General features: G+C 39.3%; 1 protein-coding gene across 1 annotated transcript; it reads left to right on the top strand.

Annotated features, from left to right (window-relative positions):
- The first annotated feature begins 84 nt into the window (after positions 1-84).
- Positions 85-24,898, top strand: LOC140140927 (large ribosomal subunit protein bL19m-like). Its single transcript, XM_072162687.1, has 5 exons — positions 85-153; positions 14,795-15,073; positions 17,338-17,472; positions 22,009-22,196; positions 24,135-24,898. Exons 1-5 carry the CDS (start codon positions 90-92, stop codon positions 24,372-24,374), a joined length of 906 nt encoding a protein of 301 aa, XP_072018788.1. The 5' UTR covers positions 85-89; the 3' UTR covers positions 24,375-24,898.
- The last annotated feature ends 3,052 nt before the right edge of the window (positions 24,899-27,950 follow it).

The raw sequence follows: 27,950 nt of genomic DNA, 5'->3' as shown, positions 1-27,950 counted from the left end.
CCGGTAACCCCGGTAACTCACACGAACTTTACTCTGCGAATGCAGTGATGGTGGTGCTCCTATGTAAAAGGAGGAATTGTTAGAAGAAAATGGCAGCTTACATGGCGAGAGTGTGGCGGACTGGAGCTTCGACTTTGGTCCGTAAAAATTGTCGTAAGTTTCCCAAGTTTAGCCCTTTGGCTTTAATTTCTTGTATCTTGACAATTAAATCAGTTAAAGATATTAAAATTAAATACCTTTTTGGGGCCATGACCCCATGTCCCATGAACATAATGTATCATTAATTATACACATGTACAGTAGGTAGCACCGCTGTTCGTCGTGGGCACTTAGTTTTAACTCCTAGTCTAAATGCGCGTCGCTTAGGCAGTTTTCCCGCGAAATTTGAAATTCAACTTGCGCTAATTTCGCCTGCGCGTAAATACAGTCGCATTGTATTTCGCACTATACCGGCCTTTTAGTTCCCATTGTAGGCATAAATATTGATGTACTTTTATAAATAAAATGTTCTCTTTCATATAATATTGCTCATTTTTTCACAAGTCAAAACAATGTCTTCAAAACATTGTTTTTATTCAGATGTCCCAAAAATACAGATTTGAACTATTTTTTCAGAAATTGCCAAATATATAAATTAAAAGCCAGTTCCAAATATTTTTCAGCGGAAATCCAGATATACCACATAGTTTTTATTAATAACTATCAATGTCGATATTCACTCATGCTTTCAAATTTAACGTATCAATTCTATTTTTTGAAATATATGTCTTCTAATTTTGGACTATTTTTTATTCCTTTTTTGCGTTGAAAATTTAAATATACCTTCCAGAAGATGTCCCTGTATTTTGCATATATATCATGATATATTACGATTTTTTAATTAAATCAATTGATAACCCCCCTATTCTTTTGTTTACTATGTATCCGTCTATTTTGTTTACAAACATTGAACATGTTGAACAGCTGATCCCACAAATCAGCTGATCTTGCTATACATATCGCATTCGACATAACGCATGAAGGCCTAGCGCGTACCGGTATTAATCCATGCATACATGGTCATGTGCATGATATAAAATCAACATCTCTGATGAATTGAAGGACATCGATTCTACAAAGCACGATACCAGCAGGAAGTCACAAAATGAAAAAAAAATAGATCAAGAGGAAGTGTAGTTGTATACGATGAAACAAGCTACAGCATTTAGCAGCACAAATGAAATGGGCCAAAATGTAAATGACTGCAGGCCTGCACGGTTTACATTATTTCATAGCTTTTCCACACCCAGCGGACATGCAAATGCCGTCGTATTATAAAATAACAAATATAATTATGACTTATATATTAGTTCATGGATATACTATATCATCAGTCTTTGTCCATGGTTATCATGCACGTGACCGAAGGTGGTTTTATGCAGGATTTATCTTATCAACTTGATGCGCTGCATGCAGCATTATACTTGTGAAGGAATCACCGTATCGTAGCCGTTCTTGCCGTAGTCAGCTGTAGGCCTAGCTTACAGTATTTTTGTCCAATGATCAACACGATCAAGTTTTAAGCATACCAGGTATATATGTTGATTATATTTATATAATAAGCATTAACTATTATCTGGAATCTTGTATACACTTACAATATATTGCTTTAGTTGAGACAAGCAAAACACGCCTAGGCCTCTACACATTAGGCAACAGGCCCATAACCTTAGCCTAGCCCTAATAGGCCTACATTAATTCACTACCATGTAAAGCCATATCTATGTGTAAGTTTAATATGACTAAGCAAGACTGTGATAATCCCAATGATGAAACAAAGAGTTCCATGGTAGATTTACAAATTACTGGTAAATATAGGCCTATAGGCTTCTGTCTATACAAGTTGATAAGCATTATACACAATGTACGCCGCTTGCGCGATTTCTAATAGAGACACAAGTGATAAAATTGAAAAACAATTTGGGATCCTGGTAGAAAGCCAGTGTTTTCAATGGTTAAGAAAAGATGATGATAATCATCATCTTCATCATGATGCTGATAATGATGATGTTGTAAATGATGATGTATGATGATGTTGTAGGTGATGATTATGATTTTGTAATGATGATGATGATGATGATGATGATGATGATGATGATGATGATGATGATGATAATGATGACCATGATGGTAACTCTCATCATGATCATGATGACCATCATGTCATGTCATGCATGATCATGATTACGAAGATCATGATGAACTTGGTCATGAACGATGATAGTGATCATGATGATCATAATTAGGCCTATAATGGTAATGTAATCGGTTATCATGTAATTGGTTAAGCGTAGGCCTAGCAATTATAACCCCTGGGGATAAAATTTCCATCACCCACCCCTCTTTTACGTTGACCATCCATCAATATCTGAAAAGTTGCTGATGCATCGGAGTTTAGTAAGACTCGTACATTTTTTAATGACCTTTGTTGGCCATTCCTGTAATTTCCTGAGATATTTTTTTAATCATTAATATTATCTAAATACAACTTTAAGTCTGAAATCACACATATTTATTTTCACATAATTTGTAGAGTATAGGCCTAGGTGAGAGAGGAAATTTTAAGATTGCTTTTTATATGATTTACCAATTTCATTATTAGGTCCTATAGGCATTTTGTGCACAAAACTTCTCAAATTTAGAACTCGGCTCAATTATCCACAAAACGCCGCGTCGGAAATCTGTACAAAATTGTGTGCATGGGCTATAATTATAAACATAGACTATTTCGAATGAGGACAGGTCATCTTTTTAAAAAAAAGAAAAGAAAATTTCATGCATTAATTGTAAAACAATTCATAGGCCTAGGCCTATTCATTTGTATTGAAAATCATGAACTTAAACAAAAACATACACGACACATGCATGCCCAGCAAACACAAAACGTTTTCGACAAGTCACAAAAGGTTAGCAAAGGTTGCTAAAAAACTAAAGCCATGATTTCTCCGTGATACGGTCACGGAATTCGGGGTTGCTCACGGAAATTTGCAATGCAACAAAGAAGTGAAAAACTGTGCAAAATGTCTACCCATACCCTTTTGTGTTGATTTGCAAAATAGAACAAAGAAAAGTGATTATTTAGCAGTAATCAACCATTAAACAATCCATTCTAGCTTTAATTCTATAGGCCTTCGATGCCAAATGCACTTTTAAAACATGTTTGTTTTAACTCTTCAGTTCTTTATTGTGGAAAACGGAAATCACGGAAATCGTTCAGTTTGACAACACGGATTTTAAAGTTTGTAACACAGACTGAGAATTCATGGCTTTAGCCTACAGAAAACAGGTATGAAGGTTATACTGAGGGTATAATACGTTTTATAACATTAACAAATATTTTTGATAACTACAAATATTTTTACATAATGTTATTTAAAAGTGTTGACAAAATATTTGGCAAATTTTATATGTTTGTAAAAATATTTTGTAAACACATTTTGACAACATTTTAAAAATGTTATTTTTGTGTGTTTTCATTTAACCTTTCCCGACATTACAACGTTTTTACTCAAACCAAAACCCAAAGCTGTTTTTAAAACGTTTTGTGTTTGCTGGTGGTCAGAGGAGACGAGAGAAGCCTGCTCTGTGGGTGCCACAATTAACCTCCTTTTGGCCAATTTTATTACTGAAATTTTTGCGGCAGTTGACATAAGAGTAGCGAGTCAGCCAGCGGATCAGCAGGACCATCGCACCCGTACCGGCACTCCCCTGCCGTTGGCTTCAGTGGCGGCGCTACTGGGGGAGGTGGGGGCCCAAATATTTTTCTTGCCCCCCCCACTTCCTCTCCCCGCACTTTTGAGGGAAAAAACCTAAAATTACGTAAATTTTCACTTTTTGCGGCAATTTTTGCGCAAAATTTGTCGATTTTGCCTGAATTCACTTTGCCCCCCCCCCTCATGCCCCCATGAAAAAATTCCTGGTACCGCCATTGGTCGGCTCAGTGGCCTAGACGCGATCATTTAAAAAAATAATGATTGATAGTAATAAAATAAAATTGTTAATAGTGATGTGACAATAAACCATTATACACTCATCATTTAAAAAAAAAGCCGGGAAAAAAAGAAAATTTATATTATTTAGGCCTAGCTAGGCTAGGCCGATGTTGGTATATATTATGCAGAAACATAAAGCTGTTCCTATTTTTACATTTCTATTTTTTTATGAACATTATTTTGTTAAGCATGAATTTTGATAGGCATGTATACAATCGCGCAATCCCCGGCCCCGCCGAGTGCCTTTCAACAATCACCACGCTAGACGCTCTTTTGCATGTTGAATTTGTGTCCATTTTTGGACCACATTGAGGATGGCTTTACTCGGGTCATGGAATTGATATGTAAAATTTTTCTTCGGAATAAATTAAATTTGACCCTATATATTAATTGTATATTGACGAAATTTCTGAAATTCCGCTATTTTTTTTAAAAACCTGTTATTTTAGTTACTAATTTGGCAAGAGTTTAATTTTTTACTCAGAAAGTCATGCAGAAATACTGCGAAGTTCGCTGGTGTTTTTTAAGAAAAATATTACGGCTTCAATAAATCCAGATATATTGTATGGTGCATTTATTACCCTATTTTTGATTTCTTGATGAATTATGTATGTATTCGTTCAAATAGAGCCGTTATACTCATGTTTCCGTGCTTGTTTACTTCACGAAATTGCGCTGTGCACGCCGCCATTTCTATAAACAACCGCGCGCACGCGTAAACGACGTGCAATTGAAACTAAGCGAACTGAACTAAGTGCCCACTTTAACGTACGCACGAACAGCGGTGGTAGGTATGTGAGCATTCCTTACCTGAGCATGCGCAATATTCAGCCTCTCTCAGCTAGACTAAATCCTCCAGTCTCGAATATACGCACGGCCGTTGCACTGTGCTGTATACGAGGACTGAACACCAAACGTGTTCTGAGCGTGGAGGACTTTTGAGCTCATTAATAAAGCGTAGTGCGCCTTCTCGCTTGGCGCTTAGTCGCACGGCGTACATTGCCATTTAAGGAAATTTCCCGGGTAAATTATCTTCCGACTCGCCCGTGAATAAAACAACCGCTTTTAAAGGAATTTTAATGAATTTTAAACTTGCTCTTTTTGTATGATATTATTGCTTTCTTTCCTGCGATTTATATTCCCTAGGCCTATCAGTATTATATAATAGTATAACTACCGTTTGGTTTTAAATAGACCTATTGTTAGTATTGCTTTATTGTTATATTTTCCTTTCACCATTCTGATTCTGTTTAATACTCTCTGACTTCTTCAAGTTTCACTCGGCCGTCATGTCGGTCCGGTTTTAATTGGGCATATTTTTGCTTTGCCTTTGTTTTCTTTAAACTTAGGCCTACGTTCAATTTTCATCATCATATTTAATTATTTCGCAAGACGCCTACTTTTATTTGTGGTTCATCATCGTGTGTAACAAATTTCATGTTAAACAGCCCAAACTAACCTGGCCGAAGCCACCGAACATGAAAACAAAAAAGTGCTTGTGTGTCGCCCGAAGGCTCCATTGTTTTTGTGTTTTTGTTGTTGTTGTTTTTTAATTACTTCAAAATGGATGGTATATTTCTAATATATTTGCAGTTACAGTGAACAATATTTATAACACAGTCCACGCTTATATATGCCGCGCCGTAGAGAATCACAGCCGAGTTTTACGGTGCACCCACAGTAAAATAGAAAGTCAAATGAAATGTTTTAAATTCCGGTCGCATAATTTTTGTTGCGTGATGAATGATGCGACTTGATCTAATATTTTATTGTATTTCATTCATGTATACATTTAATACCGGTACCTGTCAAAACCATGTAAAAACCAGAAAAATGCTTAGTCTTCTTTAACAGTAGATTTTAGAAAAAAAAAAAAAAATCATTTGAGTTTGTTTTTATTAAAATGAAAAGAAAATTAGAAATATTTGTATTTCCAGGTACATGTACATCATTTGTACATGGTCGTTATTTATCGGGTTATTTAGGGGGCTGTCATTTTCTTTGGAAGGTGGTGGGTCATGAATATACTGGGAGGGGGGTGTCATAGCATTTTTGACTAAAAATAGGGGGGTTATAATTTTTTTAACACACAAAAGGGGGGTTATAGAATTATTAAGGGCTGGTGACCCAAAATTTTCCCGCTCCACACACTTTTTTCGTATTTAAGTTTTTGCGCGCTTCGTGCCTTAGGGGGATGTCATTTTATTCGGGAGGAGGGGGTCATGAATATGTCGGTGACCGAAGTCAATTTTTTTACGACCCCCTATCGCGAGCTAAATTTTTAACGACCCCCGATCGCGGGTCAAAACTTTTATGACCTCCTTCCGCCTATACAGACTGAAGACAAATTATTCATGCCCGAAGTAAGGCGCGGAGCGTGCCCAAATTTTAGAGCGGAGTGCGCGAAACACGTTAAAAATTTTGATCGTAAGTGTAAAGAAGGACGCGGAGCGCGCAAAAATCTTGTATTGTATAACAAAAGATTGCGCACACATTCTGGTTTTGAAGCTAAAGAATGCGTGCGAAGCGCGCACAAATTTTGAGTCACCAGCCCTTAATAATTCTATATTAACCCCCCTATTTTGGTTGTTAAAACCTTTTTGGTCTCAAAATTCTATGACCCCCCAGTATATTCATGACCCCCTTTTGAAGAAAATGACAGCCCCCTTTAGTTCCAGTGATGAATAATTTGTAGTCAGTCTGTGTAGGCGGAAGGGGGGGGGGGGGCATAAAAATTTGTGAACTGAGATAGGGGGTCATGAAAAAATTTACTCCGGTCACCGACATAATTCTGATTAATTCATGACCCACCCCCTTCCGTAGAAAATGACAGCCCCCTAAGGGGGGCCATGAATATACAGGGGGGGGGGTCATACAATTTTAGACCAAATATAGGGGGTTATAATTTATGTTCACCCAAAATAGGGGGGTTATAGAATTATTGAAGGTTGGTGACTAAAAATGTTCGCGCACTCCGCATGCATTCTTTTATGGGGGGTCATAAAAAATTTTGCCCGCAATAGGGGGATCATAAAAAATTTACATCATGACCCCCCCCCCCTGTTGAAGAAAATGACATCCCCCTTATTACGTTTAGCTATCACTGCTATTAATAGTACCGTATTAAGACAAACCATAGACCATGTTTTAAATGGTCTATGGACAAACAGCAGGGCGTGTCTGGTAAATTTTGAGAGGTTAAATTTAAATGTTGATAATTTCCATAAATAGTTGACTTTCTTTCCATGAAAATAATGGAAAAAATGTCATGGATGCAGCTCATGCTACTAGCATACTAACGCTGGGGGGGGGGGAGTGGATATGCTAGGACTTTTAGTATACTACAGTCATGACTTGCTTGCTAGTATATTTTAGGCCAACAGGGGCTAACGTAGGGCATGGCCTAATTATATTCCAGACCTCAGGAGAGGACATCATTGATCATGTTCAACTAGGCCACAACTGTTGTCATGTTTTTGCTTACCGTTTTTCTTTTGTAGGCCTGCAGCTTCTGACAGGATGACACATTGTATACTCATGCGGTATGCCATTGGTGCTTGTTCAGTCAGATCTCGGCATATAGGCCTAGTACTCATGTCCATGTCACAGTCAGAATACACAGTCAATAATAATGATGACATGGCCATGACGGTAACACTGTCAACATCAGCGTAAAACTCTCCAGTCAGTGCCAGTAGGCTACCATGAGTACACCTCATGACTTTGGACATGTTGGAAGTTGGAACTAGCATGTAACAATCGAGCAATCCCCGGCAAAAATCGTGACATCAGGCACAGTCTAACAGATAAATTATAAAAGCAAATCAACTGATTTCTCCAGGTTAGCCTCGGGCCTAGGCCTCGCTGTGCTACGGCTATCCGCTAAATGTTTTGTTGGTACAACATTCTGCATTCATGACATTAAATTGATTAAAGACATGACATGAATGATGGAGAGTCTTGCATGGAAGTCGCAGAGTTTTGATCATTAAATGATTGCAGTGACACAATATTTTCAAGTAGCAGTATTCTATTCTCTTACCAAGTCAGATGCTAGGCCTGTCTACAAGTACAATCAATCATTCAATGTGATGCCATGTATTCCACCCGTAACACGGTTTGCATGCATGCACACGGACTCACGGTCATGGTGCATTGAATTGTCCATTTTTGCACGGCAACTTGAGATGCAGACAGAAAGACACACTGCCGCAAGAATGAACTTGTTTTATACTAGAATAGAGTTGATTAAATTTGTCGTCACTCAGGCTCAGACAGTACGTAAAAAACAACATCATCACCATGACATGTAATAAAAGTATAGCATAATAAGTCGCGCATAGTGTACACACATGCACATTAGTGTTGCACACACATGCATATGACACAGCAGCACTACCGGCAATACTATCCACACAGATTCTTCCAAATCAGATTATGTACAACTCTTTCTTCGCTTCCAGTTTGGTCCAAGCGATGTTGAACACTTGCCGTTCATTATACCTTGTTTATTAATTATTCCACAAATTGGTATATCCTGTCCAAAAATGTGTCTTCCACACGGCGCCGTGGTTGAATTTCGGCATCGGTGTTTAAAATTCCGACGAAATGGCGCTGATTTGTTTGATCTCTGGCTATATTTTATATATGGACTGTATAATTCCATATATGGATAATAGGCGCGCTGAGATTTCAACGTACCAATTAGAGTTGCGTTTTGCGCGACCCTGTATATACAGGGTCGCGCATGAAAAAGTCCTCCATAAAAAATGCACGGATCGTTCTCAGGCCTCGAACGAGCCGTCGCCATGTTTGTCCGCCATTTTGCGAGTGAGAGGCCAGGGACTCAGCCTACTCTCTCAGCATAGGGAAATCGCGCACCCGGCGCCATTTTGGAAATTCATTACCGGTAGTAAATTTTACGGCGATGTTTTTGAAAAAAAATTTTGGGGGAATTAGATCGAGTTAAAAACAGTTCCAAAGCTTACAAGGTCAAGTCAAAAGGTTGAACTTGATCATAACCCGGAAGAGGTCAGATGATTCGCGCGTGGTCGCGGCAAATTTTGGCGACTTTCTAGTGGGTTTGAAAGTGACGATTTCGATCTATTTTTTTTCGGAAATTACTCTCCAAATATCTAAATAACGGAGTTGAGCGGTAAGGTAAATGGAGCACGCGGTGAATAAAGATAGTTTTTTGTACATAAAAATGTTTGGTTTGATGAGATTGGATGGATGCCTTGCAAAAAGTGAGTGAACTGGGGACTTTGTGTAGTACTGAATTCGCTACTTTTGCCAGTGAGTGAACATGTTTAACCCGGCATGGTTTGCGTATCATACTAATTGAATGGGCTCATGCTGTGGATGCTGGGATAGATTCTCACTCTGTGCCGACTATGAGTCGGGGGAAGAAGCAAATTTGGACCTTTTCTATTCCTATCCCATCATGCATAGCGCTATCAGATTTTTGCTATGATAGACTGTGCCGTGGGCACATCGGGTATGATGGCGGGGGGATACAGGCCGTTTTTTGGCCATTTTCCTATTTGATTTTCTAAATGTTCAAATTGATTGGGGGGCGTAGTCCTATGGCCGCCACGTCATGGGGGGTGGGTAACTTGAGCAGGAGTGACCCCATTCTAATGATCAAGTGAACTGGCCTCGAGTTTCCGCAATGATCTTTGGAATAGGGAGCATGCGCCAGCCAGTGCTCCAAAGGGTGCCTGCTCAAAGACAAAACTTAAGCTGGGGGATGGGGGGGGGGGTCATACTTGAGCAGGAGTGACCCCATTCTGATGATCAAGTGAACTGGCCCTCGAGTTTCCGCAATGATCTTCGGAATAGGGAGCATGCGCTAGCCAGTGCTCCAAAGGGTGCCTGCTCAAACACAAAACTTAAGCTGGGGGAAGGGGTGGGGAGGGGGGTTCATACTTGAGCAGGAGTGACCCCATTCTGATGATCAAGTGAACTGGCCCTCGAGGTTCCGCAATGCTCTTCGGAAGAGGGAGCATGCGCCAGCCAGTGCTCCAAAGGGTGCCTGCTCAAAGACAAAACTTAAGCTGGGGGAAGGGGGGGGGGGTTCATACTTGAGCAGGGGTGACCCCATTCTGATGATCAAGTGAACTGGCCCTCGAGTTTCCGCAATGATCTTCGGAATAGGGAGCCTGCGCCAGCCAGTGCTCCAAAGGGTGCCTGCTCAAAAACATTTTCCTGGGGGGGGGGGTGAATGCATCAGCTAGTGCTTATAATAATTAAACATTTTAAAGGGTGCCCCCTCAAACAAATTACCCCCCCCCCCTTGTATCAGTGAAAAGGTGTACTCAGGTGGGTAGTATCAAAACCGTGAGTTTTTCAATGACAAAAAAATAATAAGACACTTCAACACAAATTTCATTTTTTTTTTTCTTTATTTTTGCATATGCTGTTGGCCCTCACTGTGGTTTCCCAGGGACTGCCTTTTGAGGAGAGCGAGAGCAATCGCTCTCTTCTGCTCTCCTTAAATCGGAGAGTGATTTTTAGCTTTCCTTAGTTGACCATTCTCTCACTACATTTTATTGTTAATGTTCTAAACAGCTCTTGAAGGCTCTAGAAGAGCTATGTAATGCTCTCCTGCAAATTCCAAAAGACAGTCCCTGGTTTCCATCCTCTGTCAAAGCTGGAATCTGCATCAGAAAACAGAAATAAAACAAAATGTTACTCATACATGTTCATTTGTATATTAGGGGCTATCATTTTCATGGGCTCCCAAATTTCCAAAAAGTCAGCATCAATAAAATTGCGACCCCCTATTTCGCAACAAACTTTTATGACCCCCTCCCCATCACCCACTGATACACCTTACAAGTCATGTACCCCCTGAAGAGGCTAAAATTGTATTCAGTCTTTTTGAATAAGATAAACACACTATCTGTGGTCATCTTGCGACTCCCTACATTTTGGTCATCAAAAATTTTATGACCCCCCTATTTTTCTTTCCAAAAAATTATGACACCCCCCTGTATATTTGGGACCCCCCCCTTCCAAAGAAAATGATAGGCCCTTATGTTCACATCAATTCAAATTCAATCAATCTAGGATTACATTTACAGTTCAGTACCGGTAAATAGCAAGTGCTTGTTTCATTGTGTACTCACAATGCACAGTATAGGCCTATAACTTAAGAATTTTAATATGTGCATGCACAAAAAGTTTGTACAGGAAATTGGCTGAAAAATTGAGACATTCAAATTAGCATATCTCCGCAACAAAATGTCGTATGACATTCATTTATGCCTCATCAGTTTTCTTTCATTTACCTCTTTAATATGAGATTACTTTGATGAGAATCAAAAAAAGGTCAATTTTTTTTGTATTATACCTACAGTAGGTAGGTACAATGTATGCCAGGCAAACACATAATTTGCTAGTCAGCCAAATTCGCCGAAAATGTCAATGCATTTTTACATAGAAATTTAAAACAACTGGCCGAAGAAGGAAACCTACATAAATATATTTTCTATACTTCACTTGACCCAAATATATGATTTTTTATGGTTATAAGACACTCGCTCATAGAATTTTAGAGGATTTTGATAGCAGTTCCATTAAAAAAGCTGCTATCATAATGAGACAAAAGATCTAGAAACACCCCGAAATGCCGTTTTGGGGAATTTTGCTAGTTGAATCTTTTTTGACATTGTTTGATGAAAATCGATCTTTGACAAGATGTAACTTTGCTACGGAAAAAGCTATGAAAAAAGGGTTTTCAGTTTGGGCTTTGTTTACTCAAGTTTAATTTGATATATAAAATGATGCAGTTTGATGGCAAATTCGAATTCACCTAGCATACCTACAGTAGGCGAGGTATCCCGGGGGCACTTCCATTATGTAGGGATGCTAGGTGAATTCAAATTTGCCATCAAACTGCATCATTTTATATATCAAATTAAAGCCCTTGAGTAAACAAAGCCAAAACTGAAAACCTTTTTTCATAGCACTTTCCGTAGCAAAGTTACATCTTGTCAAAGATTGACTTTCATCAAACAATGTCAAAAAGATTCCCAAGGTGGCCAAGTTTCTTTTTCGCAGTTTTGGGTAACTTTTGGCACTGATTTCTGTGTACTCAATGACACCTTTTTGGCAATCTTGTACCCAATGACCCAATTTTACAGTTTGTTACCCCAATGGCCCCCTTTATTTAAAGTTTCATACCGAATGACCCCATTTTTATTCAGGTTGTGTACTGAATGACCCCATATTTTTGTAATTGTACATTTGGCCTGAAAGCCCCCTACTTTAAACATGGTCGAGGCACATCCCTGCCATTTTGGATAGGGAGTGCCTCCCCCGGGGTAGGTAAGCCCTTTCGCAATTTCGGAAAATTGCAGCTGCGCATGCTCAGAGTCAGACATCGTCACACAGTTCTTCAACGAGAGATAAACACGAGGAGGCTGCAGTGCATTTCCAATGCGGTGAACTGTGCCGTTTGCATAAAAACATCTTGTACTGGAATTATGCCGATTATTTTGTCTTTATTTCTTCATGATACATTGTATTTGATTAAATATATTGATATCATGAAGAAATAAAGACAAAATAATTGGCAAAATCCCAGTACAAGATGTTTTTATGCAAACGGCACAGTTCACCGCATTGGAAATGTACAGTAGCCTCATCGTGTTTATCTCCAATTTTATCGGCAAATATTACCCATGATGCACCATGATCTGAAATTGCGAAAGGGCTTATTACGTGATAGCTGAGACGAATATTCGTCTCAGCGTGATAGCTAGACCCTCCCTTGGGTCCATGGAGAATGACTGGTAATGTAGATTACATAGCATTAAAAATCAACCCAATACATGGACCCTCCCAGTCTGTAAGCAATTTGCCTTCCAGTTCCCAGCATTTTGCGGGAGTTCACTTTTACAGATTTCTATATACCGGTACCACGTCCATGTTTTCACTACATTAACGTTTGTGTTTACAAGCGACTAAAACAACGATATTGTATCCGACCAATCAACGCAGCTTGGCAGCGCGGGATATTTGAAGAGTCTTCCCCAGCTAAATAATGTGCAAACATTTGCAAACCGCACGCGATAATATACATAATATGGACAATAGGCCTAAGTCCGAGTCGAGTGGTTGCCTTTTATTATTGCGCTGCGTACCATGGGTCTATCAGACGCGTGCCAGTTGAGCTCAATACCTCTCAGTTGTTGACAAGTGTCCCATCCGATCTTACGTCGCATCCCGCGGCATAGCTTTGTGCTACCATATTTGAATTGAAACTGGGGCGGGCTTTCAGAATTGACATCGGAATCACCGTGCTTTGTTGAACGATTATTTGGAAGGGAGATCTGTAACAGATTGGACCAGTCGAGGAATCAGCGCTCAATGGACTTTCGCGTTCAATTATAATACGAGTATATTTCTATATTGCTGCATGGTTCACTGTGTGTGTAATCAGTGGCGTCGATTTGTGGATGAAGAGGAATTGGTTTTTGGCATTGAAGAAAATAAGGGGGGTTACAGGACTTTGGCATTTTTTTTCATAGGGCATTATGTAATTGTTTATTGTTACCTTATCCAGAGATGAAACTGAACCGAGACTGGGGGCCAGTCTACGTGATAGGTTGTCAAAAATTGTTGACGAGAATGTTCCATCTAAACTGACAAAAGGTAAACACAATCTGCCTTGGATAACTGTGTCTACTTCAGAGTTTGGCAAGTACAGATATCCCATCCGACTTATCCCAGGATCTGCTGACTTGGGTTTGAACCTGACACCACACACACTCATATTTTTGTTTTCTTTGAATCTACCCATATCTAGTCACATCATGTCTACTTCAGAGGTTGGCAAGTACAAATATTCCATCAGATCAATCCCAACATGGTCAAAAATGTAAAGATTTTCATAAAATGCTGTTGCCAGAATCCATGTGAATTCTTGCAAGGAGAAGCAAAATTCTACCCCTGCCCAAGATGTGGTAGGGTTTGAACTTTTCATCACAGAACCACTCTCATCAGAAAAGTGTTAGTTTGAATCTATTAATTTCTAGTCACACCATGACTACAGTTAATTGGCAAGTACAGATACCACTTTTCCTGCAGGGGGCTTTCAGATTTATGCGGGGGGCTTAATGGCTAAAATCACCAAAAAATGGCTGATTTTACATGTTTTTAACAAAGTGCGGGGGCTTCAGCACCCAAAGCCCCCCCCCCCGACATGCCACTGGATACCCCATCAGATTATCCCAAGATCTGCTGACTTGGGTTTGAACCTGACACCATACTAATCACACTCATATTTTTGTTTTCTTTGAATCTACCCATATCTAGTCACACTGTGTCTACTTCAGAGGTTGGCAATTACAGATATCCCATCACGACTTATCCCGAGATCTGCAGACTTCGGTTTGAACCATAGAGCTGTATATATAACCAAACCTGACACCACACACACAAACCACACTCATATTTTTGTTTTCTTTGAATCTACCCATATCTAGTCACACCATGTCTACTTCAGAGGTTGGCAAGTACAGATATCCCATCAGACTTATCCCAGGATCTGCTGACTTGGGTTTGAACCTGACACCACACACACTCATATTTTTGTTTTCTTTGAATCTACCCATATCTAGTCACATCATGTCTACTTCAGAGGTTGGCAAGTACAGATATCCCATCAGACTTATCCCAGGATCTGCTGACTTGGGTTTGAACCTGACACCACACACACTCATATTTTTGTTTTCTTTGAATCTACCCATATCTAGTCACACCATGTCTACTTCAGAGGTTGGCAAGTACAGATATCCCATCAGACCAGTCCCAAGATGCAGCAGACACCACAGAACCACACTCATCTCAACCCAAGAGGAGGATGAGGAAGATGAGACTCTCCTCCAAGGATGGATCAGAGGTTTCCCAAGACCTATTCATTAGTCCTGAGCTAATGCCGCCTATGGGGAGACGATATAGGCTCCTTGATTATATGTCCAGGTTAGATTGCTACAGAAGGAGAATGGTTGTCAATATACCAGAATTTTATGTTGGTAAGTGTCCCTTGGGGTTGGTGTCTATGATTCTTGACAGCTTTGGTGAAGCAGGTGCATCTGGGCGTAGAATGCCTGATGTCACGTTGGCTCCAATTGCTGAACATGCTGTGCAGGATAAACTTACTGCCAGCATGATCTTTTGCTACATGTTTTGTGACTTTGGGGAGTTGAATTCCGTATAAAAAGTGTCCATATGATAACGATCAATGTCTGTATGTGCTGACAATTGGATGACTGGATGTGAACAACTAGCAGATTTCAGAGAATATAGCTAGAGATATTTTTAGCCTCAATTGTGTTCCTGTCATTTTTGATTATATATAAAACAAGAAAAAGAAACCATTTTAAGTATGATACTTGGCAGTGGGGTTTGACCCCCACCCTTTTTATTTTACCCCCACCCTTTTTATTGAGGCACCCTTTATATTGAAAATTCCTGACCCCCACACTTTATACTGAGGCACCCTTTACACTGAAAATTCCTGACCCCCCACCACTTTTTGCTTTTTCCCCTATTTGTATACATTGATGAAGTCACAGGCAATTTGGTTCAAAGTAAATCAAGTACGCCAAATTCTGCACCTATCATCACACGACAGCCAAGTGGATGTAAAGATGCATCAAATGGAATTTTATCTTGCGATATGGTTTGCTGGCAGTGGTTTGGCCCTTTTTGTGGTTTGGCACTTATTCTTGGAAACTAGGATGATTTTATCATTCAATGAAAATATATTGTAAGCTGACACTCCCACCCTTTTTATTTTACTCCCACCCTTTATATCAATCCACCCTTTTTACCAACAAAGTTTAAACCCCCACCCTTTTAAGGATTTTCCAAATTTCCAAGTGGCACCCTTTAAAAAGGGTGCCCTGCCAACAGTGGTATCTGGTCAAACAGATTAAACCCAAAGAGGACAGACTTGCAGATGTTTGAGTGTCACTCATGGAGGGTGCAAATATGGTGTACCTTCTGAGTATTTTTCCATGTCCCTGACAAACTTTGATTCAAAATGTGGGTGCCTGTTTGCATTCTGCATGTATTGCATAGTCCCAATAGCACTTACATGCGCATAAGCACTACATTGTACATGCTCAAATCTCGGCAACACTTATAAGATGCAAATTATCGTCTGTTTCAGGCTTTTGCCAATAAATGCCAGAGGTACATTATTTTAATCTCCAGATGTAACAATTAACAAACCAATATGGCAGATTTACAGTTTGATCGGCTCGTAATCGGCGGGATTAGGCTTTTAACCACTATGGTGAAAAGTAGACCCACTTTATACGCTGGCGAAGTTACGTAATAATCGGATTAACTACCATAGCAATAGGTACAAACAATTTTTGATTATGTCGCGCTGCACTACTACGTTCATGTGGTACCTCTGCATTGAACCATAGATGTCAAAGAAATGCTAATCACTTGCACCTGTAAGATTAGTCTCTTTGAAAAGAGCGGTATTGTATTCAATCTATTATATGATTGACGACAGGTGACGAGTAGACTGCTGCCCTCAGTCGTCAACCGTCTGGATTGACGACTGAGAAAACTACGTGGAAAAAAAGTGACGGATTTTGCAACAGGATTCCTGTGGCATAGAGCATGCGCAGTTGTGTCCAAATTGACCTTTTGACCGAGTTTGTTGTTTTAGAAGTTCAGAGCGCGATCTTGTCACAGCGGGCGCTGGTACAGCGACGCTGGCGCCGCTTAGTCAGTCGCGCTTACGGCGCACAACTGAAGTCGCATTGAATAGTTTTCAGAAGTCTGTCATGATATTGGCTGTAAGATAATCAGTCGTCACTACGAAGCATACACAGTACATGCGAAGTGTAGACGGCTGATTGGAATTAGTCTAGGTGACGAGTGAAACCTGCTTGTAGTGCAGCGCGGTATATTCAAAATTGTTTGTACCTATTGCTATGGTAGTTAATCCGATTAATTACGTAACTTCGCCAGCGTATAGTTGACCTGTCCGGTCTATATTGTGCGTGTTAAATAAAGTATATAGATAAAGTATAGGACTTGAATTAATAATTTGTGATAATTCTGGCAAGATGTCACAAGACAATTCTCGTAATTCGTGATATTAATCCGCAATGTTATAAGGCCTGCCGGTTACGAGCTGATCAACCTATACCATAGCATTATGCATTTTAAGCATTCTGAGTCTCTTCTCTTTGGGTGTAATCTCGTTGATTTTACGAGCGTTCTACAAACTTATTCCTCCAATAATGTGGTATTGTAAATCTCTTTTCAGGATCAATAATAGCTGTCACAGTATCTGACCCCTATTCAAAAGGCAAAACAAGTCGATTTGTTGGTATTTGCATCAAGCGACAAGGCTATGGCATAGGGGCAAGTATCAGGTTAAGAAACCATGTCAACGGTGAAGGTGAGTTCAAAAAAAGTTGAATAATATAGGAATGTTTGAATTTATTTATAGGGAAACAAAAGTTTTAACATTGATAGTAAACAAGTGGAGTTCTTTTGTACAAGTTTTATCTTTCCTGGTAGATGTCGACAAATTTAAAAACCATGTGCTTTTTCTGGATTTCTGGATGAATACAGTTCAATACCCCTGTTGGGGAAAGACGAATCAGAATTTCTGTGTTACGTATGCGGCCCATACACGATCAATTGATTGATCAATATCAAAGACCCTAGATACAAGAGTGGGATACAAGAGTGGATACAAAATCTACCATTTTGCAGTACACAAACATAATATAATAGCGATTTTATTGTCCAACCGTCAATAAAATCAAACTAGATTAGATCTCTTCAATAATATTGAAATGTTATATTGTATCCAGTCCTGCATCTAGGGTCTCCAATATTGATCGTGTATGGGTCGCATTATAGAGCGATTTCCCAAAAGGTCATTATTTCAAATCTGCCTCCATAAGACATGATGCATGGAACAAGTACAAAGCAAATGAGTCAATCAATTTCACTTCAACTGGGGATTTCTTATGTACTTTATGCACGCATCATGTCTTCTGGAAGCAGATTTGTACTAATGACCTTTTGTGAAATTGCCCTATATAATGCTAGATGAAATGCTGTTTCAACTGGCTTTTGAAAGTTTTTGGATCTTCAGTAGATATTTGTTCTTTTGGCAGTAGAGTCAACTGTATGGTAGTTCTTGGTATAAAAGCATACTTGGATGTGTCTGTGATTGTTACTGGCTTTCATCTGGAATGGCGAGGTGACCCTGGTAGACTTTCTGGAACACAGATAATCTGGTGGTCTTTTTTTCTCCTAGGGGTAAATAAGGGTTTGTCCCAGTAAAGTCATCTTGGATAGCAGGCCACTAAGGCAATCTTGTCAATTTTACCCGAGTACACCATTGAGTATAATGTCACCACTGTACTCAGTGGTTTGGGAGAATGGGTTGGTGTAGCCGTCGATGCACTCGCCCCTCAGTTGCCATACTAACAGACTTGTAGTCGAGTCACTGAAAGTCGAGTCCGAGTCGAGTCGAGTCATCGAGGTCTCGAGTCGAGTCGAGTCATGAAGGCTCCCGAGTCGAGTCGAGTCATTTGAAGTTTTCAGTCGAGTCGAGTCGAGTCGAGTCAGGCCATTCTGTCGAGTCGAGTCGAGTCGGATATATTTTGTCGAGTCATTTCGAGTCACTTCACGCTTTATATGCTCATGATACCAGCTGTCAACTTGATAGCCCAATTTGCATGAATTTGTACTTTTTGAAATTAAAATCCCAGTGAGAGTACATAATATTAATTTATGAATCCAGTGCATTGTGGAAATCAGTAATCAGTCATACTTGTAATATTGCCATTAGGACCCGCCATGAGTATGGGTACGGGTGCGTGTCCCGGACCACGAGTACTTACGGGTACGGGTCCCAGGCCATGGGTACGGATATCAGGTCATGGGTAAGGATACGGGCACGGATCCCTAGCCATGAGTATTCAGTACGGGTCCATTCCAAAATAGGGTGCGATGCGGGTAACGGAGCCATGGGTACGGGTACGCAGTATAGGTAACGGAAATTGGGACTCGAGTGCACGGGTACTGGTCCAGTAGTGGTATGGAAATTGGGACTTCAAGTACTTGTAAGGGTCCTATTATGGGTATAAACAAATTAATTAATCAAGTACAAAAGAGATCAAATATTGGTGGTCATAGTGAATCTAGCCTAAAGGTGGCATATTTTGGGATGCAAGTGAAAAAACTATGTCTATGTACAGTATGGACAGCCAGACTGTGCAATACTAATTTCAACATATATTTAGCAATGATTTAGCTTTCGAGTCTTATTATGCACATCTGGATAATTATATCCATGTTTTATTAATATTTCAAAATTCATATACATCCCAAATTTCTGTATATGGTAAGAACCTCTCTATTCATTTGACTCAGATGCACAAGCCCAAGCCTGGGCACAAGAAGTACATGTGGCTGGTGGAAATGCTCACACCAGTCAGTCACATATTGCAATGTAGTTCTTCATGTGTGCAGCATGTAGAGGAGTGTATTTGGATGGGGAATAAAGTGATCAGTCATTGTGTGAATGAGACATGTAGCATACATGTAGGGGTGTGTGCACAGGCTGTTACAGTGACATGTGTGTAGCATTCATGTACATTTTTAACACACAAATAAATTAGAAGTACCGGTATTTGCAAAACATTACACTGTAGTGCCAGGATAGTGAGGATATACACTCAAATAACACACTGCACACAACTGTTACCATGGTTACAACAGACTTGAGAAAAAAGCTAAGATTTTCTGTGGGACTCATCAGACCCCAGCATAGACCATAATGTCATAGGGCCTACTTTCAAACCATGAACTAAAAGGATTTATTTTCGCAAGGATTTTAATTTCGCGAGTGGGCTAAATTCACAAGAGACTGCATAGGCCTAACAAAAAATGAGCACAGGTGAAATTAAAAAGGTAATTGTATTATGAAAGTCAGATTGAAATTAAAGTAAGCTTACTTATTAAAATCATTAAATCAATATCAAAATTTAGCACAATGGTGATTTGTGAAATTAAGTCTCCAAGAAAATGGTGGATTTTGACAATTTGCAAATGAAAAAAAGTCCTCACAAAATTAATTGTTATATATTAACAGGCATGAGAATGGGCAAAAATAGCTCAAAACAGCCTGAAAATTAACAAATTTGAGCACAAAATTTGAATTCAGAAAAAATCCTGCAAATTCTCACGCCTGTGTTAAATTGTTTACAGGTTACGAATAAATACCACCATGTAAAATCAATTACTTACAATATTGTGTAAAACAACAAGAACTGAAGTATGTGTACTACTACAATTGACCTACATGTACTTATGAGTGATGACCACTTTTGACAATCAACTCAAAACACTTCTGACAATGATCAATAATAATCTTTGATCAATTTTTTTAACATTGATGTGTTTTAAGATGATGTACAAATGTATAACAATGTTGATTGATTGAATCTCAGACCATTCATGTTACCATGTAAATTGTTTGTTGTTTGATGTAATAATGTTTGTAATATAGCTACATAAAAGGCAAACATGTAGGCATTGACATGTACTTTTAAGTGTAGGTAATCCAAAATGAAATAATTATATATTAATTATTAACCAGTTACATCAAAAGGTACACAGTAATCAAAGAAAGAATTAACTTACAAAGTTGGATGTTTGGTTCTGTAGTGTGAGTGTCTATTAAAGTTGGATGTCACACCAATTGGGTTTGAGGCACTACTGTTGCACACTTTGCAGATTGCTTCATGTTTGTTTGGCCCTTTCTTATAACTTTTGTAGCCAAATTCCACAATCCCAGGTTCATCTTTCATCATCTTGCTTTCTGATTCTGATGTGCACAAACAGTTACACTGCACTGCACAGCAATGATGTGTGATGATTGACTGATGACACTTTATTGATTGAACACCACTTGAAAGTTGACCTATTCACTTGTGTGTTTTATGAATGGGGAAGTTCAGTTGCTCATTTGCATAACAGTAACAGACACAATTAATGGGTACAGTTTTGATCAAGTCCTGAAATTATGCTCAACTTGGTAGTTCTATAATTAATGTTGTATAGGTGGAAGGGTTTGGAGCTAGACTACTTTTCAATATACCTCCATGCACCAAGTACATGTATGTAGGGATGTGAGAGAGGCTCCCAGCTGGTATAGTAAGAGCCCACTTTGTAAAATATAAGAATCATTCACACACTGAGATATGTGGAAGAATACATGCAGATATTATTAGAAATATTAAGGTATAATTTATATTTTCGAGTCATTTTTAAAAAGTCGATTCAGCCATACTGACTCGAGTCACAAGCCTCGAGTCATCGAGTCGAGTCATCAAATTTCGAGTCGAGTCGAGTCATCGAGTCATCAACCCTCGAGTCGAGTCGAGTCGTCGAGTCGCCTTGCCTCGAGTCGAGTCATCGAGTCACCAAAACTCGAGTCATTTCGAGTCGAGTCACTACAAGTCTGCATACTAAGTGATCATGGTTGCCGATTCATGACCGTCCTGGCAGGTCATTTCCCCGGTTTTCCTGCTGCATTCTAAAAATCTGACGTCTTCCCATTTTCCTGTCCCATTTTGTCATTGTGTCATAGCTGTATTAATCCCATGAGAACTACCTGCCAATTGGACAAAATGAATGTTGTGTCCAATTTTGAACCAATCAAGGAGGGTATTAATAAGATCATCTGCAAATGCAAGTTTTACCATAAATAGTTTAAAGCCTAGTCATAATTGGCTATTGAAATGAGCATTTCAAGATCTCAACCAATCAGAAATGCTGTTAGATGTCTAGTAGTGTCCAGGGGGTTAAGAATGTGCTAACAATTCACAAGAGTGCCTGGAGATCCACTTGGTCGCTTGTTATAAATCTCTGTATATATTTTAATTTCTTTTTTATTTACTGTTTCTTTCAGGTGTAGAAATCTGTTACATGATGTACAATCCTCTTATCACAAAAATAGAATGTTTGAAGCTTGAAAAACGACCAGATGATCACCTGCTGTATTTGAGAGATGCGTTACCAGAGTATTCAACAATAGATTTCAATATGAATGCTATTAAACACCCACCTGGTAAAGCAGTGCCAGTAAATGATATCAAGGTATGTGTGCTGTGTCACGTCATCCAAGCCTCAAAATAAGCAGATCTGGACCAGGAGCCACACATTTGGAAAAAGCAGCTCCTTCCTGGTCCTGAGATTATCTAGTGAACCAGGAGCCATTTTTAAAGAGCTAAGAGTCATTTAAATTTAAATTGTACACATTAAATACAGAACCTGCTTTTACTACCAGGCTCTATTTAAAAAAAATGTAGAGCCTGGTTCTTATGATTTTGGTGTGGACCAGGAGCCAAAATGTTATAACCATTGTGTAAATGGCTCCTGGGTGCCTGGTTATTTTGAAGCGTGACGTCATCCCACTTCATGTAATGTCATGTCATGTTATGTGACTTAATGATCACTTGAGTATTCAAGCAGTTTATATCAATCGTGAACTGCATTTGAAAAAACCTAAGGCTTGCACTTGAATTTGTGTGTGTTGAAAGATTATCGAAAGCTTCTGTTGAGTCATTGAAGCTGCCACTCAACACGCGATATTCAAAATTCTTGGGCTCCGACTGTCTAGCGCAATGATGTCAAGGTTACTTGTGCTCAATTGTCATCAGCGGTCATTGCACGAGACAGTTTCAGAGCCCGGGAATTCTGAAAGACGTGTATTGAGAGACGGCTATTTTATTCGTTTTTATGGTCAATATGAATTTGTTTTAAATAAAACCATGTGATTCGTGCCTGATAATTATTTTTCTAATATGCCAGGCATAATGTGATTGCCATAGACTAATAACAGTCAGAATTTAAGTCAGAATGGTTAAATATCCAATGTCACAGGTCAATAGGCTCCATTCAACAATAATAGCTCAAACTCTGACCTCAAATTTATTTATTTATTTATTTCATTCTTATTTAACCTTTCAATGCACTGGCATTGTTCACAAGGTGACCAGGTGGCACAAGGCCAACATTAAAATACACAAGATACTACATAAAAAAATACAGAAGGAACAATAATATGCATAGTAAAAAAAACAACTAGCACACAGATTTAAAAAGGTAATCAGCAAAAAGAGTGGATCAGGGTCAGGCGGAGTAGACTCCCAGCCACATGCAGGCCACAGGACCCCAACCCCGACCAAGGCACTGGTAGGGCCCAGGCTGATCAGGGACCAGGGAGACAACAACAGTAGTTGATCCTCTCCCAGCCCCTAACCAGTTACAGTCCCCAACAGCAAGGGGAAAGGTCCAGTGATCCACATGCGCCCAGGACGCCACCCAGTCCGTCCATACCAGAACACCCCCAGACAAACAAGTACCTAGACCAATGACTTTGGTTCGCGTAGTGAAGCCGACACTGCTTAGCAACGACTTTGACAAAGACGCATACCCGGACACAAGCAAGCAGATTTGTTCAAGCGTCTATGGAACATGTTGCATTTGACGCGAGCGATAATGGCGCAACAATCACGCAAACGAGCGCGTCTTTCTCTCCAGACATGAACGCTTATTTCTCCGCGTCCGACCACCCGACCAAAATCACCTTGGATACGTGGCTTCACCTAATGCCACGGTCAGGGATGGGCAGTCATAGGTCTAGGTGGTATGTCTATGAAAACACCCATATATTGCCCTAAGAAAGACACTATAAAAATACATGTTAAAATACACTATAAAGACAATATTAATTGCACAAGTGCCAAACTATGGGCAATTCCATTCGCATTAGCAGAAGGTCCATACTTCCACCCAACAAAAGAAGAAGAAAGCAAAAGAAGCCCCAATTTGGTTCCCCATTTCCCATTTCCCGGTATCTTGTAAAGTAGACTGTATGGTGATGGGCCATGGTTCAGGACAAAAAGTGTAGCTACAGTAGGCAAGTAACAGGCCTGAAACAAGACCATAGCCTGTTTATTTTCACCCTTGGGAAGAAATCTAGTATCTTACAAATTTAAATCTTTTGAATTATTTGTATTCTCACTTTTACAGGTTAAGATGAAGCCCAAACCATGGTACATGAAATGGGAAAGGAAGGAGTTGCAAGGCATCGATTTCTCCATCTTACCGGAGGAAAAACTTGAGCATGCCAAGAAATGGTGGAAACCTGAACACACCAAAATGGACATCTTACAACGATGGGAATTACCCGATGATTACACACGACAGATTGAATGGGAGGTCACTCAGCACGAAAGGGAGAAAAGAAGAGCTGCCGACCAGGGCAGATAGTCAAGGGTTTTGATGATCATCATGAACAATTTGTTTTTTACTCCCCATTTTGTTACGAAAAAGGTGACAAAACAAAGCCACTAATTGCACAATTACTGATATAATTACCCTCTTATGGCTAGTTTTACTCCCAGCGCAACATGGGCACACCACAATGAATGATACATCGACTGACATTATAGTCAAATTTCATAACATTTTGGATCACTGTATAGAATGGCATACATGCAGTTGGGCGTGTTAAGTGTGACTTTGTATGTGCAACAGGTGTGCACTCTTGTGAAAGATGTAGAAGTTGGGACTTTATTGATGCATGCAGTAACAAAAAACAAAACAAATAATTTCCATCTATTACAAAGCATTGTAAAGTATTATACATTATGTAATATTTATACCCCCTGAGGTACACTGCCGCACAGAGCTCTACTTCATTGGTCTCAAGTAGAGTACATATAAAGAGCTTTGAGGCAAAACGCCTTACATCCACTTGAGAAATTTTGAGAACACATCAAAAATCACTGATATAAGGGGTTTAAACAAATGCAGTTTTGGCAGGATGCTCACCCAAGCATCCCGCCAAAAACTGCTTTTGTTGCAAACTCCCATACATTTTGATGATTTTTTGATGTTTTCTCAAAATTGCTCAAGTGGATGCAAGGGGTTTTGCAACAAAGCTCTTCACAAAGTAATCACATGTACAGTACAGTACACGCACTGTTATACTGGATTGGTACTGCACTGGTACTCACTATAGTCACAAAGTAGCTGGGCAGCAGTGTACCTCCGGGATTGACAGCAATAGGAATCTGGTTGTGTTGGCATTGGTTATCAGTGCAGGGACATGCAGTAAGGGGAATATTTACCACTTTTTTGTAGGAATCCTCAGCTACATGAGCATGTTTACATTGGACATGTATTGGACAAGGAATATTAGAGGATGTTGTCAGATGCGGAGATAAACTTCATTGTGTGAGTGTACGAAAGTCACACGTTCAATATCTGCATTTTGTCAGTAAATTTGTAGCACTGCAAAAGTGTCAAGTGTGAGGTTAGTGGGACTTGAAATGCTTCCTTCCAGGAGCAACTTTAATCAGAACAGACTTGGAGGGAAATTATATATTGGTGCCCCCTCCCCTTATGTCCCACACAGGCCCGGAGACAAATTATTTGTTGTTGGAGCGTGCAAAAAATCAGCATTAGGGCTGAGACGATTATTATCGTCTCAGATTAGGGTGATTGCGTAATCGCATCACGTGTGATTCATGCATGCCGGGTGGTTATCATCATGGTGTTTTGTGATATTTATAATGGGTGTTGGGGTTAACTAGTCACTCTATGCTGGTGAAATGCACTTTGGACATGATATAACATGGACCGGAGAAGATGTCTTACACTTCCCACAATGCATTTCTTCCAATTCAATTTTCTGTGTAGATTTACTGTCTAATGCAACATGGGTTGATAGTGACAAAAAGTACCTCAATGAGCAGAGTACATCTAAATCTTGCAAATTTCTAGACTATCAACTCATGTTTAACCAGTCTATTTCTCAACATGTAAACAAAGCAAACCTGTCCAAAAGTAATGTGTCATGTTGCAAAGGATTCTGGGATGGGTAAGATATCTTCTCCGAACAGACCATACCAGAGGATGATTTAAGGTGGCTGTGTACTCTCAGACATGCATGTAGTAAAAGTGCAATAACTTTGTAATTATTCAAGCATAAAACATATAAAAGTATACATTTTTATGAAGGCAAGACATCAATAAATCTTAATATAAATACAGATTTGGGGTAAAAACAACAATTTTGAAGAAAATCACAAAAAAGTGAGTTTTTGGCCATATTTGTTAGGTACATCATAACAAAAAACACTCTTTCCAAAATATTTTATTTTGTTTTTAGCTCAATCTTGAGGCTCCATTCCAAAACGGTTTTTTATTTTGTTGATATTGGCCTTATTTTTTGAGATATTGACCATATAAGGCATCAAAATGAACTTTTAAAATTCAAAACGCCTATTTGCACAAAATGATGCCCAAAATCGGAAATAGACCAAAATATTAAAAAATGAGAAAACCGTTTCTTGAGTCGATCATGCTTTTTACGATGATCATATTTGCTGACCTATAGATGCTGTATTTATTGAGTTATCGTGTACCTAAATCGTCATTTTACCGAGAAAATGAACATTGAAATAATGGCCGTTGAAGTTTAAAGTGGTCACATTTTGCATTTTCATCGAATCTCACAGGAGAATGCGACAGTTTTCGCTTTTTGTAACTTATATTACGTGAACATCGGGTAAATCCACAGCCCCTTGAGAAGTTTGAGCGAAATCCATTCATAACTTGATATTTAAATCGGGGAAAGAACTTGAAAAACCCACATTTTATCAGCTAAAATGGAGCCATTTGACCACTAGGTTTTGTGAAATCAGTGCTTCCGTGGTGTTTCCATAAGATGCGCCACGCGATGCAGATAAGCGTCGCAGTAGCGTCGCGTATTTGTAAGTTAACCAATTGCGCTGGTACGCAACGCGATGAGTTGTTGCTTGCCGCGTGTACCTTGCTGGTACAACAAAGATTTTCTTTCCTTTTCAATTTCAAACACGAGTGGAATAGTGAAATAAAATCCTTAAAATATTGCAGTTGGAGTTTACAAATCTGGATGTTCATTCCTTGTATTTATAAAAAACATAACAAGGTACAAACATATCATAAAAACTCAATTTTGAGAAAGAAACAATGGCTAGAGTACACAGCCGCGTTAAGGAAGCCCCATCATGCACTGCAAACGTGTTATCACCAGAGTTTCAACTGCCACTTGACTTTTCAAATCCCATTGAATTCTGTGCAAAAGATGTTGTTTAAGAATTGTGCGTGTGTCATTATTATTTGGTCGATTTCAGATCTAAAGTGATGTATGCATGAAGGATAATTCACACCTTCTCTAGGTAACATAAATGTGAAATCGACCAGCATTGTGAATGCGTTTTTATTGTAAATATATCAGTCCAAATTCAAATTTAACCATGCCCGTCAATGTAACGTGCGAGCAGTAGTGTCATGTTCACTCACACAGCTGTGCTAACCGCAAGTCAACACAGTGGCGTGGTGGGAAGTGCTTAAATCATCCTCTGAGACCATACCACCAGTTTGAATTTGCCAAAAGATTTCCAAGAAATCAGTCTAAACATAAATAGTGCTACATGTAGTGTGAAAAGCGATTCCATTTTGAAATTCCAACACCATTATGGAAGACATGACCTAAATCTCCCACACAGGGAGTGTAGATTTCAAATGGACATCGCCCATTCAGATAACCCATTTGAAATTCACACTCCCTGTGTGGAAGGTCATGTCCTTGCATAGGGGGTGTATGAATTTCAACTGGAATAGTCCATTTTGAGTGACAACTTGACATCAAAATGCAATGAACATGTCAAGAATTCTGTTCAAAGCGGCCAGTTTTTAACTAATTGTATGAACATTTGCTCACATATATGTATGTTATCAACCATATGGATGGAGTTCAATGTCATCAAAATAAATTATGAAGCATAGCCAAAACAG

The sequence above is a fragment of the Amphiura filiformis genome, chromosome 19 (genome assembly GCF_039555335.1).
Source record: "Amphiura filiformis chromosome 19, Afil_fr2py, whole genome shotgun sequence".
NCBI classification, from domain to species: domain Eukaryota; kingdom Metazoa; phylum Echinodermata; class Ophiuroidea; order Amphilepidida; family Amphiuridae; genus Amphiura; species Amphiura filiformis.
The sequence above is the reverse complement of the archived record's forward strand: the minus strand, read 5'-3'. Positions and strand labels throughout refer to the sequence as shown.